The 13,535-nt window shown below is 40.1% G+C and overlaps 1 protein-coding gene across 1 annotated transcript; it reads right to left on the bottom strand.

The window, feature by feature from the left end:
* Positions 1-9,912: 9,912 nt before the first annotated feature.
* Positions 9,913-11,451, bottom strand: LOC133829293 (protein ALP1-like). The gene is made up of 2 exons (XM_062259110.1): positions 10,932-11,451; positions 9,913-10,842 (listed from the first exon to the last, which is right to left on the bottom strand). The coding sequence occupies exons 1-2, from the start codon at positions 11,415-11,417 to the stop codon at positions 10,063-10,065; spliced, it is 1,266 nt and encodes a 421-aa protein (XP_062115094.1). The 5' UTR covers positions 11,418-11,451; the 3' UTR covers positions 9,913-10,062.
* Between the last annotated feature and the right edge of the window lie 2,084 nt (positions 11,452-13,535).

The following is a 13,535-nucleotide window of genomic DNA, read 5'->3' as shown; positions in this document are numbered from 1 at the left end:
TCTGGGCAGTGCTTACTGCCCTGAAGTTTTGTTTCCAGATTTTAGGGCAAACTTTGAAAAATTATATCCCTTATACCTTAACATATTTTAGTCTATAATTTTACAGTGACCCTTATACATGTTTAAAGTAACACCCTAAAAAATTTCATATATTTTTTATTATTAAAGTGGGTTTAAAAGTCAAAACAATCTGGACAGTGCATGCTACCCAGAAATTTTCCAGATTTACATCAAAATGCCAAAACGTTCATAACTCGGGTTTAAAAAATACCTTTTTATGATTTTCCAAAGGATATTATCAAGTACTCACAAATAAATATCCAACTAAATAATTATTTTTCATAGACAGTGGCAGTGGGGTGCGATCTGATCCGTTGGAAGCTAGACAATGAAATTTTGGCAGCATGCATTTTTACACAACCTAACAACAATAAGCATTTCTACCATAACCCTAACCACATGCATGCATGAAAATCGTCATACCACACATAAATCTCAACCTCAAGCATAAAATAAGCTCAAAAACCATTGAAACACCCTATACAACCAGATCTACAAGAATCACCACAAAACATAAAGAACTCAACCATAGATTCTACCTTTCGAAGCCCTAGCTTGGGGATGTGTTCCTTAGCTCCTCAACACCTTAACTTAGTGCTCCAAACTCTAAAAACTGATCCCGAAGTTCCACATGAATATTTTTAAGAAAATGATTTGGGTAGAAAACTTAGATGAGGAAGAAAACATGCAAACTACCAAGATTTCTTACCTTGCCTTAACTAGATCACCAAAGACCTAACTCCTTGAGGTGCTACTCATACAAGACTCTCTCAAACCCTAGAACACAAGATCAAAGCCATGCATGGCTATTAAATCACATGCATGAAACATAAACCATTAGGGTTTCGGGTTTGAAGAGGAAGAGAGGAGAAAAATATAGAGTAGGGTTCGAAACTTACTCTTCCTTAGGGTGCTTTTGAGCTTCTCCCCTCCATCAATGGGGAAAGAGTGCTCTTGCTCTTGGAGAGAAAATGGCAGCAATGGAGAGTAGAGAGAGACTAGGGCTTCAGTTTTGGGGAGAGAAAATGGAGAGAGCTATTTTCTTGAGGAAAAATAATTTTTTTTAAATAAAAAAAATGATTGGATGTGTAAGAGGGAAATTATTGGAGGTTTAGCAAATGGGTTGGTAAGGCTCTTACTCTTCCTAGGGTAGGTGTCCTAAGCTCTTGAGAGCCCTAGGCTTAGCTCTTGCCGCCCACCCCTCTCTCTCTCCTCCCTTGGAAAAGACCTTTATGCCCTTGCTCATCTTTACCTCTCTCCTTAGACACTCAAGGTCCTTTTGGTAATTTTGCTTATCTAAACTTCCCTAAAATTTACCCTATAGTTTTTAAATATCTCTAAGCTTAATTAATTAAAAAAATGTGACCCAAAAATACAATTTGTCACATATCACATAATTTTGGTAATTTTATCAAATTGACCAAAATGCCCTTAGTGACCTGAGCAAGAAATTCTCATTCTTAAGTTCGGTTGATTGGAATTCAAACCTCAATCAATTTTTCTTAAACTTATTGGCTCGACTATAAAGTCTCAGTTGTCAGACATAATTAATATTTTTATGCCATAGTATTTCATATTTTATTTAATCTGAGTTTTTCTCCCTTTAGGGTTTATTCCTTGGTCTGAGACCAATCTTTTTTTGCTTAGAGCTAGATTCATTACCGGATCATTACAACGGCTATAAAATTCAATAATCATCACAAATTCATATAATATCATTTATCAAAATAATATTTCACATAATTCTTCACTGGCTACTAATGGTGTTCAAAACACGAGATGTTACAAAAAGCGATTTTAATGTAAAGACTGCTCAAATTTCATAACCTACAAGCCACCTCATTTTTTAATACTAGCATAGAAAATTACCCTATAAGCTCATCGAATTGTTCTTGAAAAAACACAAGCAGGGAAAAGGCCTAAAATTGCCTACTAGGTTTTTCTCCATCCCCAACATGCTGTGTTTATAAAAAAAAATTCCTCAAATACTCAACGCAAGATACCAAGCATCTCAAAATGTAAATATATATAATAGCAACAAGGATTTCAAAAACATATTGGTGATGAAGAAAGTCTTGAATGAAGTTGAAAATGGGAGGATTGTTTCAGTTGAATCAAGAAAGTCAATCGTCGAGGGTTTCAGGAAAACCAGAAAGAAAGTTGAAAAAATCTTTTTGCAAAGAGAGATGAAATGTAAAAAACGAGATGATGAAACAAAAATGTATATATAATCAAATCCTATAGGAAATCAAGGACCGTTCGATCAAGAAAACTTTAGATCGAAGGGTCGTGGTTAAATGGATGAAACGACAGCAAAAAGGTGAAAAGAGATCTGTCAATAGTACTCGGAAACCCGAACAAACTCCTATTGGGACGCGACACATGTCAAAGTACTCAAAAGGGTAGGTGAGCTTGTTTCCCAATGAGAAGTGGAAAAACATCTACTAAGCTTTTAAGAGACAAGGGTGATGTCATGCAGAAGTAGAGGCTTGAGGGGAAAATGTAGCTTCTAAAAAATACGAGCTGACGTGTCTGTTGACCCAGATTTTGGTCAACTGACACGGAGTCAAAATACGCTTGACGTGGATGAATGCATTGAAAAGAACGTGATGACGAAAATAATAAGAACGCAATATTTTATAGTGGTTCGGCCCCAGGAACTGGTAATAACCTACGTCCACTTAGATTGTTATTGATCTAAGAGTCAAAGGAGTGATCAAGGAGCTAGGGTTCAATGAGTTTCACTAACCTCTGAAGAACAATACAATATCTCAGATAAAATTACTCTAGTCTCAAATAGTTCGAAAGCCAAAAGTCCCTTCCTTGAGCTATCTTTCTCTATTTATATAGGATCAAGGGGGATTACATGAATTTGTTACAGATATTCTTTCCTAAATAATCGGATATTCAGGAGATTGAGGGAGTCAATTTCGGGATATACAAAGGTCTTTATGGAAACATCATGTTGCATGCGGAACCATCGACCAGACTGGTCGCAGGTAAGACTAGGCCGCCTACTGCTTATAACGTGCCTTCTGGTCGATATCCTAGCAGAGTTCTTCCAAGTGTCAGCCACGTGTCCAGGGATCACTTGCCACATCATCTATGCCAGTTTTTTGGATAACATTTGCCCCCCAAGTTTATTTATTACGAGCAATAAATAAACTTTTGAGGAAACGACCCTTCGGTGACCCCGCCATACGTGTCAGAACCCTTCGTGTGTTCTTGGAAAAAGCAACCTACTCTTGTCTAATCATGACTTTTCGCTTCCCCATACTTCGAAAAAGGGGAAACTGATGATTACTCCCTTTTAATGCCACGAACAAACTTATATATAACATCTCCGAAGTTTTCTTTTTCTTTTTACACACGCCATTACTCTTTCAAGAAACCCTAAAACCAGAGCTTCCATCTTCTTCTGGAGACCGTTCTTCTGCGTTTTCAAGACTTAGCCCGAGAGTTCCTCGATCTTCGAAAATTCTCACCAATCTCCACGACCTTCTTTCCGATAAGTTTTTGACCCTTTATGCTTCATATTCTTGTAATGCATGTTTCGGTATGTTTACTGTTGAGTTTATCTGCTTCTGGGTTGAGATGCTTGTCAATAGAATGTCTTGTGGGTGAAAAAAAGTTACAAGTTAAGTTGATAGTTGGGATCACACTTTTTAGGACGTAAAACCGAAGTAAAAATTCGATTTTTAGGCCAGCCGAAAAATTGGTTTTTCCCGCCCTAAGGGGAGTTGAAAAAGATTTTATGAAAAACTTTTTGCTTTCAACCTTTGATTCGTTTCTCAAACTGCTCGTGCGAATTTTTTTTAGCTTTTTCTTAGAATGCTGCTGTATAAAAGCTTAACTTTTATACTCGAACAGCGCTATTCTAAGAAGTCTTAAAAATTCTCTATCCTTACCTCCCCATTCTTCTGTTTGCAGACTTTAATGCCAGATTTGTGGGGAGGTGAACGGCCCATCGACGACGATCTTCTTTCCCTGCTGCTCGAAGGCGAAGAGCAACCGACCGACAGAATTCACGAGATCCCTTTTTCACGATCTTCTCCTAGACCTCGCCCATCTCCATCTCAAATGGCCCGTTCTAAATCTTTAGGCAAGAAAAAACCCGAATCCGAAGATAGTCCAAACTCTTCTGCCCAGCCTGATTCACAGGCTAGGGTTCCTTTGACCAGTGGTCGAGAAAATCCTGCTCCTGACCCTAATATCCAAACTAGAGCCCGCCCTCGCCATCATAATCTGCCTGATGTCGAGTGGTATCTCTCCCCGACCAGCCAAGTCACTCCTCGGATGCTTGCCAACTACCTTAGGAAGTATCCTCTCATAGGGGTCAATCTCAAGATTACTGCTGCAGACCAAAGGGCTAACCTCCTAGGAGGTGTATACAGTGCTTGGTCTCGGTATCACATAGAGGCGGGGGCTACCCTCCCTCTACATCCTTTTTATTAGGGGGTGGCCGACTATTTTGGTGTCGTCCCCTTCCAAATTACTCCAAATGGATATAGAATGCTGGCCGCACTCTATATCCTATACAAACTTAAAAAAATGGCCAGAAGCTACCCCCCATGAGGTCAATTATCTCTTCGACCTCAAGTCCAACCCTCAACAGTATGGGACGGGCTTCTTCCATCTTTGTCACTAGGAGACAAACCGAACGTTCCTGAGTGACACCACGCACATATCCAACGTGGGGCAGTACAGCAAGGAGTACTTCCTTACTCCAGACATGACCAGCAACAACCTAGCCTTCTCCTGGGAAGGTAAGTGCTATTTTTACTGGTCGATACTTTTCATCAGCGAATTTTCCTTCATTTTTCTTAAAGCACATTTTGTCTTTCAGGCCCATGGTTACATCCGACCCCAACACCAGACATGGTGTTGAGGTCCACCGCACTGGCCAGGATGACAGATGCAGAAAAAAGCGTCAAGTCCCTGGTTACTGATGAAAATTTGAGGCTAGCTGGCCTCCTGGCTCCTCGCCATGAAACAAGAGGACCCGTGGTTGCAGATGCCACTACCGAGGGGTTCCCGAGCAGCAACCCCCTGCGTCCCCTCCGCGAAGGAGGCCGACGGGGGTTACAATCAGGGAACCAACGGGCAATCCTTCCGCAGAAAGGCCTTCTGCACCCCAAGGCAAGGGGAAACAAAAGGCAACAGAATCTGTTGTGGACTTGGGGGAATCCTCCGATGAAAATGGTACAGTTATTTTGCTTTTAAATAGCTTGCCAATTCCCTGTCACTTGTTTGACGGGGAGGGCAACTTTACGTATGCTCCAAATCTAGGGCCAGACTTCTTCGTGCCAGATAGTGAGTGTGTGACTAATAGATTCAATAGTATAGTGACCAGTAGTTGTAGCTCGGGTATTAAACTTTGTGACCTCTTTTCTGTTTTATCAAGATTTTTTATCTGCCTTTATCTCATCATTTGCATATGTTTACTTGTGTGCAAATATGGCCACTCCCAACGTCTTCGACTTATATCAGACCGAGGAGGAAGTAGAGGTCCCTCTAGTTCGACGAAAGACGTCCAGGAGGCATAACGTCGAATTGAGCCAAAAATCTCCTGCCAAGAAGAGTCGAACAGAAGATCCTCCCAAGGATGCGCCAACTGGGCAAACTTCTGCCCAGCCTTCGGTTCCTGTCGAGAAGGAAACCCCACCTGCTACGACGAACCCTCCACCTGCAGCTGCCAAAGAACAAACCCAGCGGGACGAAGCTCTTGGGGCCAAACTCTCGAGCCGCTCCCTGCGAGCGGCCAAGGACCGCCTTGCACACATCGTGAAGTACAATCGTTGTAAGGATGCGATGGCTGACGCAGAGAAAATGGGGGTCGACCAAATTCTGAACAGGGCCCTAAATGAAATGGCCAGCATAAGTGGTCCTTATCTCTTTGGCCTTAGTCTTTTATTCTTTGCAATATGTTCTAACTTTATCCTTTGTCTACAGGCCTTGCTGATCGCAACTGCTGCTCTTACCCGTGCCCAAGCTACCATCGACCAGGCTCGGGCAAAGGCCATCGAGAAGTACCAGGCGAAAGCTGCTGAGGAGCTCCAGGCTGCAGAAGCCAGGCATGCGGGGGAGTTGGAGGTGGTCACCCAGCAGAGGGATGCTGCGGTGGCAAAGCTGGCGAAGGTCGAAGCCTCGAAGGCAGCTTTGAGGAAGCAAAGGGAGGAGTACCAGGAGGCCAACCGAGTCCAATATCGCGAATGCAAGAGACTCAAAGAGGAGAATCTTTCCAAGGATAAGGTCGTGGCTGATCTTGAGAGCCAAATAGAGCACCTGAAGCTTGACAACTCCAAGAATCTGGAAAGGTATAAGAATGCGACGCTTTGGTGCTTCTATAACTTCTGGAAACACAACCAGGGTGCCAACTTCGACTACCTTTCAGAAGATATCAGGAATGCTGAACTGGCCCGCTGCACTGCTCGATTGGCTGAAGAAGAGGAAAGAGCAAGGATCCCTGCTTCCCCAAGCATCCAGCCGGCCACTGGCGCAGAGGAAGGAGGAGTTGTTGAGGATGAGGCCAACCAGTCTGCTGAGCAAGAACCTCCTGCTCCTACTGCTCCTTAAGCTTATTTTCTTTTTATTTTTCTTCAATTACACGTCCCACGGGTCATGATGTAAAGACTATACATCTTTTTTGAATTTGCTGCGTGGGCAGCAAACTTTCCTTTTATTAGAACAATTACATCCAAGCAGTGATGCTTGCAGTGTAAAAGACTGCATTACAATGTTATAATATTTTCATTTACTATAATATCTGTCCGTATGACCAAACTTAGCATAGTACTTTGGTTTGATTTAACATAATACGACTTTTGAAAAATGCTCTAAGTACCTTAGCATGCTTTCACTTATTTTGTTCATGTTTTTACATACCTCATGGTACGCTTTGCTATCGATGTGCCTTTTATGCCCCCCAAGTGATCGAGGAGCTTTAGGTCCTGGGTCACTTGCCTTGACCACGACCTGTTCGAACATTTCTGCTCAGTACGAAACGTAATACTTGTAATACAGCAAAACAACACACGTAATGAACAAATACTTGTAAAAATAAATTTACAAAGGTTGGCAAGAATGACTGGCTGCGCACAGTCCCTTATAATCTCGTATTAAAAATGGACTAAACATGTCTTTACGAGTGATCCTAAAAAAAAGATCTTACATATATAAGCGATTAGCCATAAAATGTGGCTAACCCTTTCTGCGAAACTTGTAAAAAGTAAAATTAATACAAGCCAGTCCTTTAAAAAGGACTGTTCACTGATAATACTTGCGCAGGTGTTCTCCATTCCAATAACGTGGAACGAGATCTCCGTTTAGGCGTGCAAGTTTGTAGGTGCCCAGATGAAGGACTTCTTCAATCTAGTAAGGTCCTTCCCAATTAGGTCCGAGTACTCCAGCAGTGGGGTCGCGGGTATTTAAGAAAACTCGTCGTAGCACCAAGTCATCAACGTTGAATTTTATTTCTTTTACTTTTGAGTTAAAGTAACGGGCCACCTTTTGCTGGTATGCAGCAACTCGGAGTTGGGCTTTCTCTCGTATCTTGTCAATTGAGTTTAGGGACTCCATCATTAGTTGGCTATTCTGGTCCTGGTCGTATGTTAAGCGTCGATGTGAGGGGGGATCTAACTCGACAGGTAACATAGCCTCATATCCGTAGGCTAAGGAAAATGGGGTATGACCTGTCGCTGTTCGGTGAGACGTTCTATACGACCAGAGGACTACTGGTAGCTGCTCTTGCCATGCTCCTTTAGCGTCTTCAAGCCTTTTCTTTAGGGTGTCCTTAAGGGTTTTATTCACGGCCTCGACCTGCCCGTTTGCTTGGGGATGCACAACTGATGAAAAGCTTTTAATAACTCCGTGCCTTTTGCAGAAGTCGGTGAATAAGTCACTGTCAAATTGGGTTCCGTTGTCTGAAACGATCTTTCGGGGAAAACCATACCGGCAAATAATGTTCTTGATGACAAAGTCAAGAACTTTCTTGGTCGTTATGGTAGCGAGTGGTTCAGCTTCGGCCCATTTGGTGAAGTAATCAACTGCCATAACTGCGTACTTCACTCCACCTTTTCCCATGGGCAGGGATCCAATCAAATCTATCCCCCACACCACAAAAGGCCACGGACTCTGCATCTATTTCAACTCGTTCGGAGCTGCTCGTGGAATTTTGGAGAACCTTTGACATTTATCGCATCTTCGTACAAATTCCATCGAATCCTCGTTCATAGTTGGCCAGAAGTAACCTTGCCTTAGAATCTTTTTTGCCAAACTCTGCCCCCCAGCGTGATCCCCGCAGAAGCCTTCGTGCACCTCTTTCATTAGTTCTTTAGCTTTTTCTGGCGTAATGCATCTGAGTAGTGGCATCGAATACCCTCTTCGGTACATAACACCATCGACCAGTATGTACCTAGCGGCCTGCCTTTGTAGAGTTCTGGCTTTGTTTCTATCTGTTGGTAGCACACCGTTTGTCAGATACTCCAAGTACGGTGCCATCCAAGTATCCTCCATTCGAATTTCCATACTGGCTTCAACCGCTCGTATACTCAGCTCATTCAATCTTTCTACTGGCACAATGCTCAAGGTGTCAGCATCTTTCACGCTTGCGAGTTTGGCTAAGGCGTCTGCATTTGAATTCTGATCCCGCGGTATTTGCTGGAGGGTATACTTCGGGAACTGGGCTAGACGGTCTTTAGTTTTATTCAAGTAGGCCACCATTTTTAAGCCTCGCGCTTGATATTCCCCAAGAACTTGATTCACAACCACCTGTGAGTCACTGTAAATATCAAGCGTCTTTATGCTCATGTCTTTCGCCATTCTCAATCCAGCGAGGAGGGCTTCGTATTCAGCTTCATTATTTGACGCGGTGAAGTCAAACCTAATGGCGCAGTGAAATCGATGCCCTTCTGGCGGTATCAATATCACCCCTGCTCCTGCGTGGGATTTGTTGGACGACCCATTCGTGAATAACTTCCACGAAGGAGCTTTCTCTTGAGGCTCAGGCGCACTGGGCTGTTCGCACTGTTCGCTGTCTGGGAGTTCGGTGAATTCTGTAATAAGATCAGCCAAGACTTGTCCTTTTACTGTTGCTCGCGACGAATATTTTATATCGAACTGCCCTAGTTCGACTGCCCATTTTTATAAGCGCCCAGTCGCTTCTGGCTTTTGGCGGACTTGCCGAAGGGGCTGGTCGGTTAAAACTGTGATAGGATGGGCTTGGAAGTAAGGGCGTAGCTTCCTTGAGGCCAGGATTAAGCAATATGCTAACCTTTCAACGGGTGGATATCTCAGCTCTGCCCCGATCAGCCTCTTGCTAACATAGTAGGTCGCTTTTTGTACGCCTTCTTCCTCTCGTACTAGTACCGCGCTGGCAGCAACTTCAGTGATCGCCAGGTAAATAAACAAGTTTCTCCTTCGATTGGCTTTGATAAGATGGGAGGTTGTGCCATATGGGCTTTCAAGGCCTGGAAATCTTGCTTGCAGTCTCCCGTCCATTCTAACTTCTTATTGCCTCTAAGTAAATTGAAGAAAGGGACGCACTTGTCTGTTGACTTTGAAATAAATCTACTTAGGGCTGTAATTCTCCCGGTTAAACTTTGTACATCTTTGAGTCTTTCTGGAGATTTCATATCGATCAGGGCTTTTATCTTGTCGGAGTTGGCCTCGATTCCTCTTGAATTTACAACGAACCCCAAAAACTTCCCTGATCCAATTCCGAAGGAACATTTGAGAGGATTTAGTTTCATATGGTACTTGTTCAGTACATCAAAACATTCTCGTAAATCCTTCACATGTCCTTCTGCCTTTTTAGATTACCTTTGACTTTAATATTTATGTTTTACATAAATTTAAAGATAAATTTTCCATTTCAAAGCAAGTGATATAAGTTTTTGGGGTGGTCAATTACACAAACAGTCAAATGAATTGGCATAGCCAAGTGAAACAAAATTTAGAAACCTAGACAATCATTATGCATTTAATCTAAGAAATAAAAAAAAACTAGCTTGCTCTCCTATGTTCTCTCCATTCGTTATACATCTCAAGTGCTAAATGATTTCTAAATGTTGTCCACCCTTCAGAAGCTTCAATACTTCTTATGGATCCATCAGCATCCATGCTATCTTCTTCGTCTCCACTATCACTCTCATTCTCTGGATGCATATCAGTATTATCATTAGGCATTTCTCTCCTAATAAAATTGTGAAGCAAACAACATGCTAAAATGATTCGGTTTTGAGTCTTTATTGGATAGAATGATGGACTCCTAAGAATTGCCCATCGATTCTTAATTGCACCAAAACATCTCTCAATGACATTCCTAGCAGATGAGTGCTTCATATTAAAAAACTCTTGTGGATTTCTGGGAGGATTCCCATCTTCCCATTGGTTGAGGTGATAGCGTTGGCCTCGATATGGAGCAAGAAATCCCTTACAATTAGTATATCCACCATCTACAAGATAATAATGACCTAAAATAAAATAAAGATAAGGATTAAGTTGTCTCCTAAATGACTTATCCAAAAAAAATGTATAATCTAAAACACAAATCATACCATTTGGAACACACAAACCAATTGTTCTACGTATGGCATCACGTAAAACTCTACCATCTGCCGCAGAGCCTTCCCATCCAGGTAACACATATATGAATTGCATGTCTTGGGAGCATACACCTAAGACATTTGTAGCTATTTCACCTTTTCGAGTATGATATTTTGGTTTATCAGCCATAGGTACTCTCACTCTAATATGAGTTCCATCTAGTGCCCCTAAGCAATTCTACCACATAATAAACAAACTTTGTTTATTAGTATTTCAAACAAATAAAAATTTGTAGTGATTTTTAATTCAAGTAATATATAATATACCTTGAACCATTTCCACCTTTCATCTGTTGAGTTTTCAACAACCGGTTCAGGTCTTTTCAATAACGCTCCATGTAGTCGAATGATTGAATGTAACACATTGTGAAAAAATTTGCTAATAGTCTCACCAGATCTCATAAATCGAAATCTAATGACTCTATTTTTCACATGATGAGCAATTACATGTAAAAACATGGCCACTTGCTCATCTACTTGCAAGTATTTAGATGCTTTTAACCCACCCCTAGTTTCAAGCATTATGCATAAATTGCTAAATGCTTTCCTATTCATCCTAAGTTGATCAAAACAAATGACATCACTCTCATAAGCTATTTGATGCACAATTTTCCTATTGACAAAAACATCAAGTATGTATAATTGTCTTCCCAAAGAGCTTGATTCAATACCATGTACAATAATTTTTTCCCATAATTTGAAAAACCACTGCACTACATGCAACACATTCATCCAATGCAAATAAAGAGCCATGGTCTTCTTCTTTCTCAAAATTTGTCTCTCACTGACAGTTAAACGAACCATTATCCTACAATGAATATAATCAAGAAAATAAAATTTTTAATCCAACAAGCAAATATAATCAAGCAGTTAAAATTTTTGGAGCTGTATATAATTGGAAAAAAATGTTCTTTCATTATATGGTCATTGAATAAAAACATTTACCAAAGGAAAATAAGATTGGTTAAACTTAATAAGCTTCATGTTTGGCTCAAATCACAAATTCACAAATGGTCCAAACTTTAAATATCTCCTTCCTCGAAAGTCAAAGGAAACATTATGGCCAAATGCAAAAACCCATGTTCTAATTTGATTAGTTATAAATTCAATGAATTAACTAAGTATTAAGAATGTATTGAAAACTAACAATCTGTCAATTTGCTACAACATATTAAGTGTGCTTTTTAATCCCTCAATTTCTAGAAGAGTGAGTGAGAAAGAGAAAAAGAGATGACTTTTTTGTTTTTCTAATATAAAGACCATAGTTATAGATGACCATAACTAGTCATCTCCTTGAATATACCAGCAGAGAAGCATGGTGGCACAGCAGCGTAGAATGTAAATTCTGGCTCGCTGTTCTTTGACCAGAGATGAACATTTTCTAGAAAAGCCATGACCCTTTTTAGAAGGACCAGTCTTGGTGGTTCTATTGCAGTGTTGAATCACAGTGTCTGTGTGTATGTATTTGAATGTGTGGACTGGTGAGCTTATATTGTGCAAACTAAAATATAATATGATTAGTTATTTCTTTTCAAAATTAATATTTGGTTTATGTTAATTTTGCTCTCTTTTGGGTTTGCTTTTTCAATGATGAAGAAATTGCTTTAATTTGTGTGTGCTGTTTCCTTTGCAATGAACATATATAGATTTGATACTATTCTATTAGCTGTTTTGTTTATGCTCTCATCTGGTCCTATTTGTATTAATATAATAAAATATTATATACAATATCCGAACTAATTGAAATATGTAAAAAAAATTAACCAGTGCTTTATGAGCTCTTTTTCCAGGTAAATTTTGAGTACAACTAGGTGATCATAATGGTATTACTTTTCAGTAAAAGCCCTTTTAATCATCTTCCCTGTGTGAGTTTAAGGGCTTCAGATTCCATTTGGTTCCTGATAGTTAATACTAAATCCAAGATTTAAAAGGTACTCATTAATATTGCTTAAGTAGACTGATTACATATATATAGCCATAAGCATCCATGGTTTGATATGAATTATATTAGTATGATGGGTTTGATAAAAAGGCTCTGATAAAAAAAAGCTCGGAAGAGGGTTAGAGGAGGCTAGAGGGTGTGTTTATATATGTAGCAGAATCTTGAAATTTGATTAAAAAATGGAAAAGGGCTAACTGGGTTTTGAAGGGAGAAGGTGAATATGGTCAGGTTCGGAAACTGAGGGATTTGCAGCCTTAGTTTTAGCATGGATTTCAATGTAGTAAAGGGGGAGTGAACGTGGGATTTTGGGGGAGTAATATTATTATATGGGGTTTGTTTCATTTACCAAAGATGATAATTTTTTTTATTTGTTTAAGAGTGATGAATTAGAAAAGTGGCAAAGGTGTGCATGAAAATAGGGGAGTTGCTTAATCGATACAGGGCAATGGATTTGGCTTATGAATCCAGTTTGTATAATGCTCAATGATACAACTCCTTGGCCCTAGCTTTTACTATAGTTGTTATTACAGCATATCTTTAAACCTAATAATGACCCATATGGAGCCTCTAGACTAGACAGATATTAAGAGATTCAAGGCATTATTTAAAATCACCAGGAAAGAGAGGATCATATTCCAAAATTCTTTTGCACTAAATCCACAAATTATGCCTTACGAAACCAACTAGAATATGCAAACATGATCAATTCTCATGCAGGTTACCAAAAATCATCATACTATAACAAATGTTTATGAACGAACTGTGATATGATCTGACCATCAAAAGCACACCAAATAATTCACTTAAGTCGCAGAATGTGCACTAAATTCTCATCATAAAACATGGAATTCAATCACTAAACTGAAGCCAAAAAATCTAAAATATGCAAATAGGCAGGCATTCCATCAAACATTTGGTGCTTTTACTGA

The sequence above is a fragment of the Humulus lupulus genome, chromosome 1, assembly GCF_963169125.1.
Source record: "Humulus lupulus chromosome 1, drHumLupu1.1, whole genome shotgun sequence".
Taxonomy (NCBI): Eukaryota; Viridiplantae; Streptophyta; class Magnoliopsida; order Rosales; family Cannabaceae; genus Humulus; species Humulus lupulus.
The sequence above is the reverse complement of the archived record's forward strand: the minus strand, read 5'-3'. Positions and strand labels throughout refer to the sequence as shown.

Bases quoted from the DNA above. Each gene is read 5' to 3' on its own strand.
- LOC133829293 (XM_062259110.1), bottom strand. From the start codon at position 11,417: ATGGCTCTTTATTTGCATTGGATGAATGTGTTGCATGTAGTGCAGTGG. The intron at 10,843-10,931 runs GTATATTATATA...ATTATGTGGTAG, and splicing joins AAAGGTGGAAATGGTTCAAG to AATTGCTTAGGGGCACTAGA.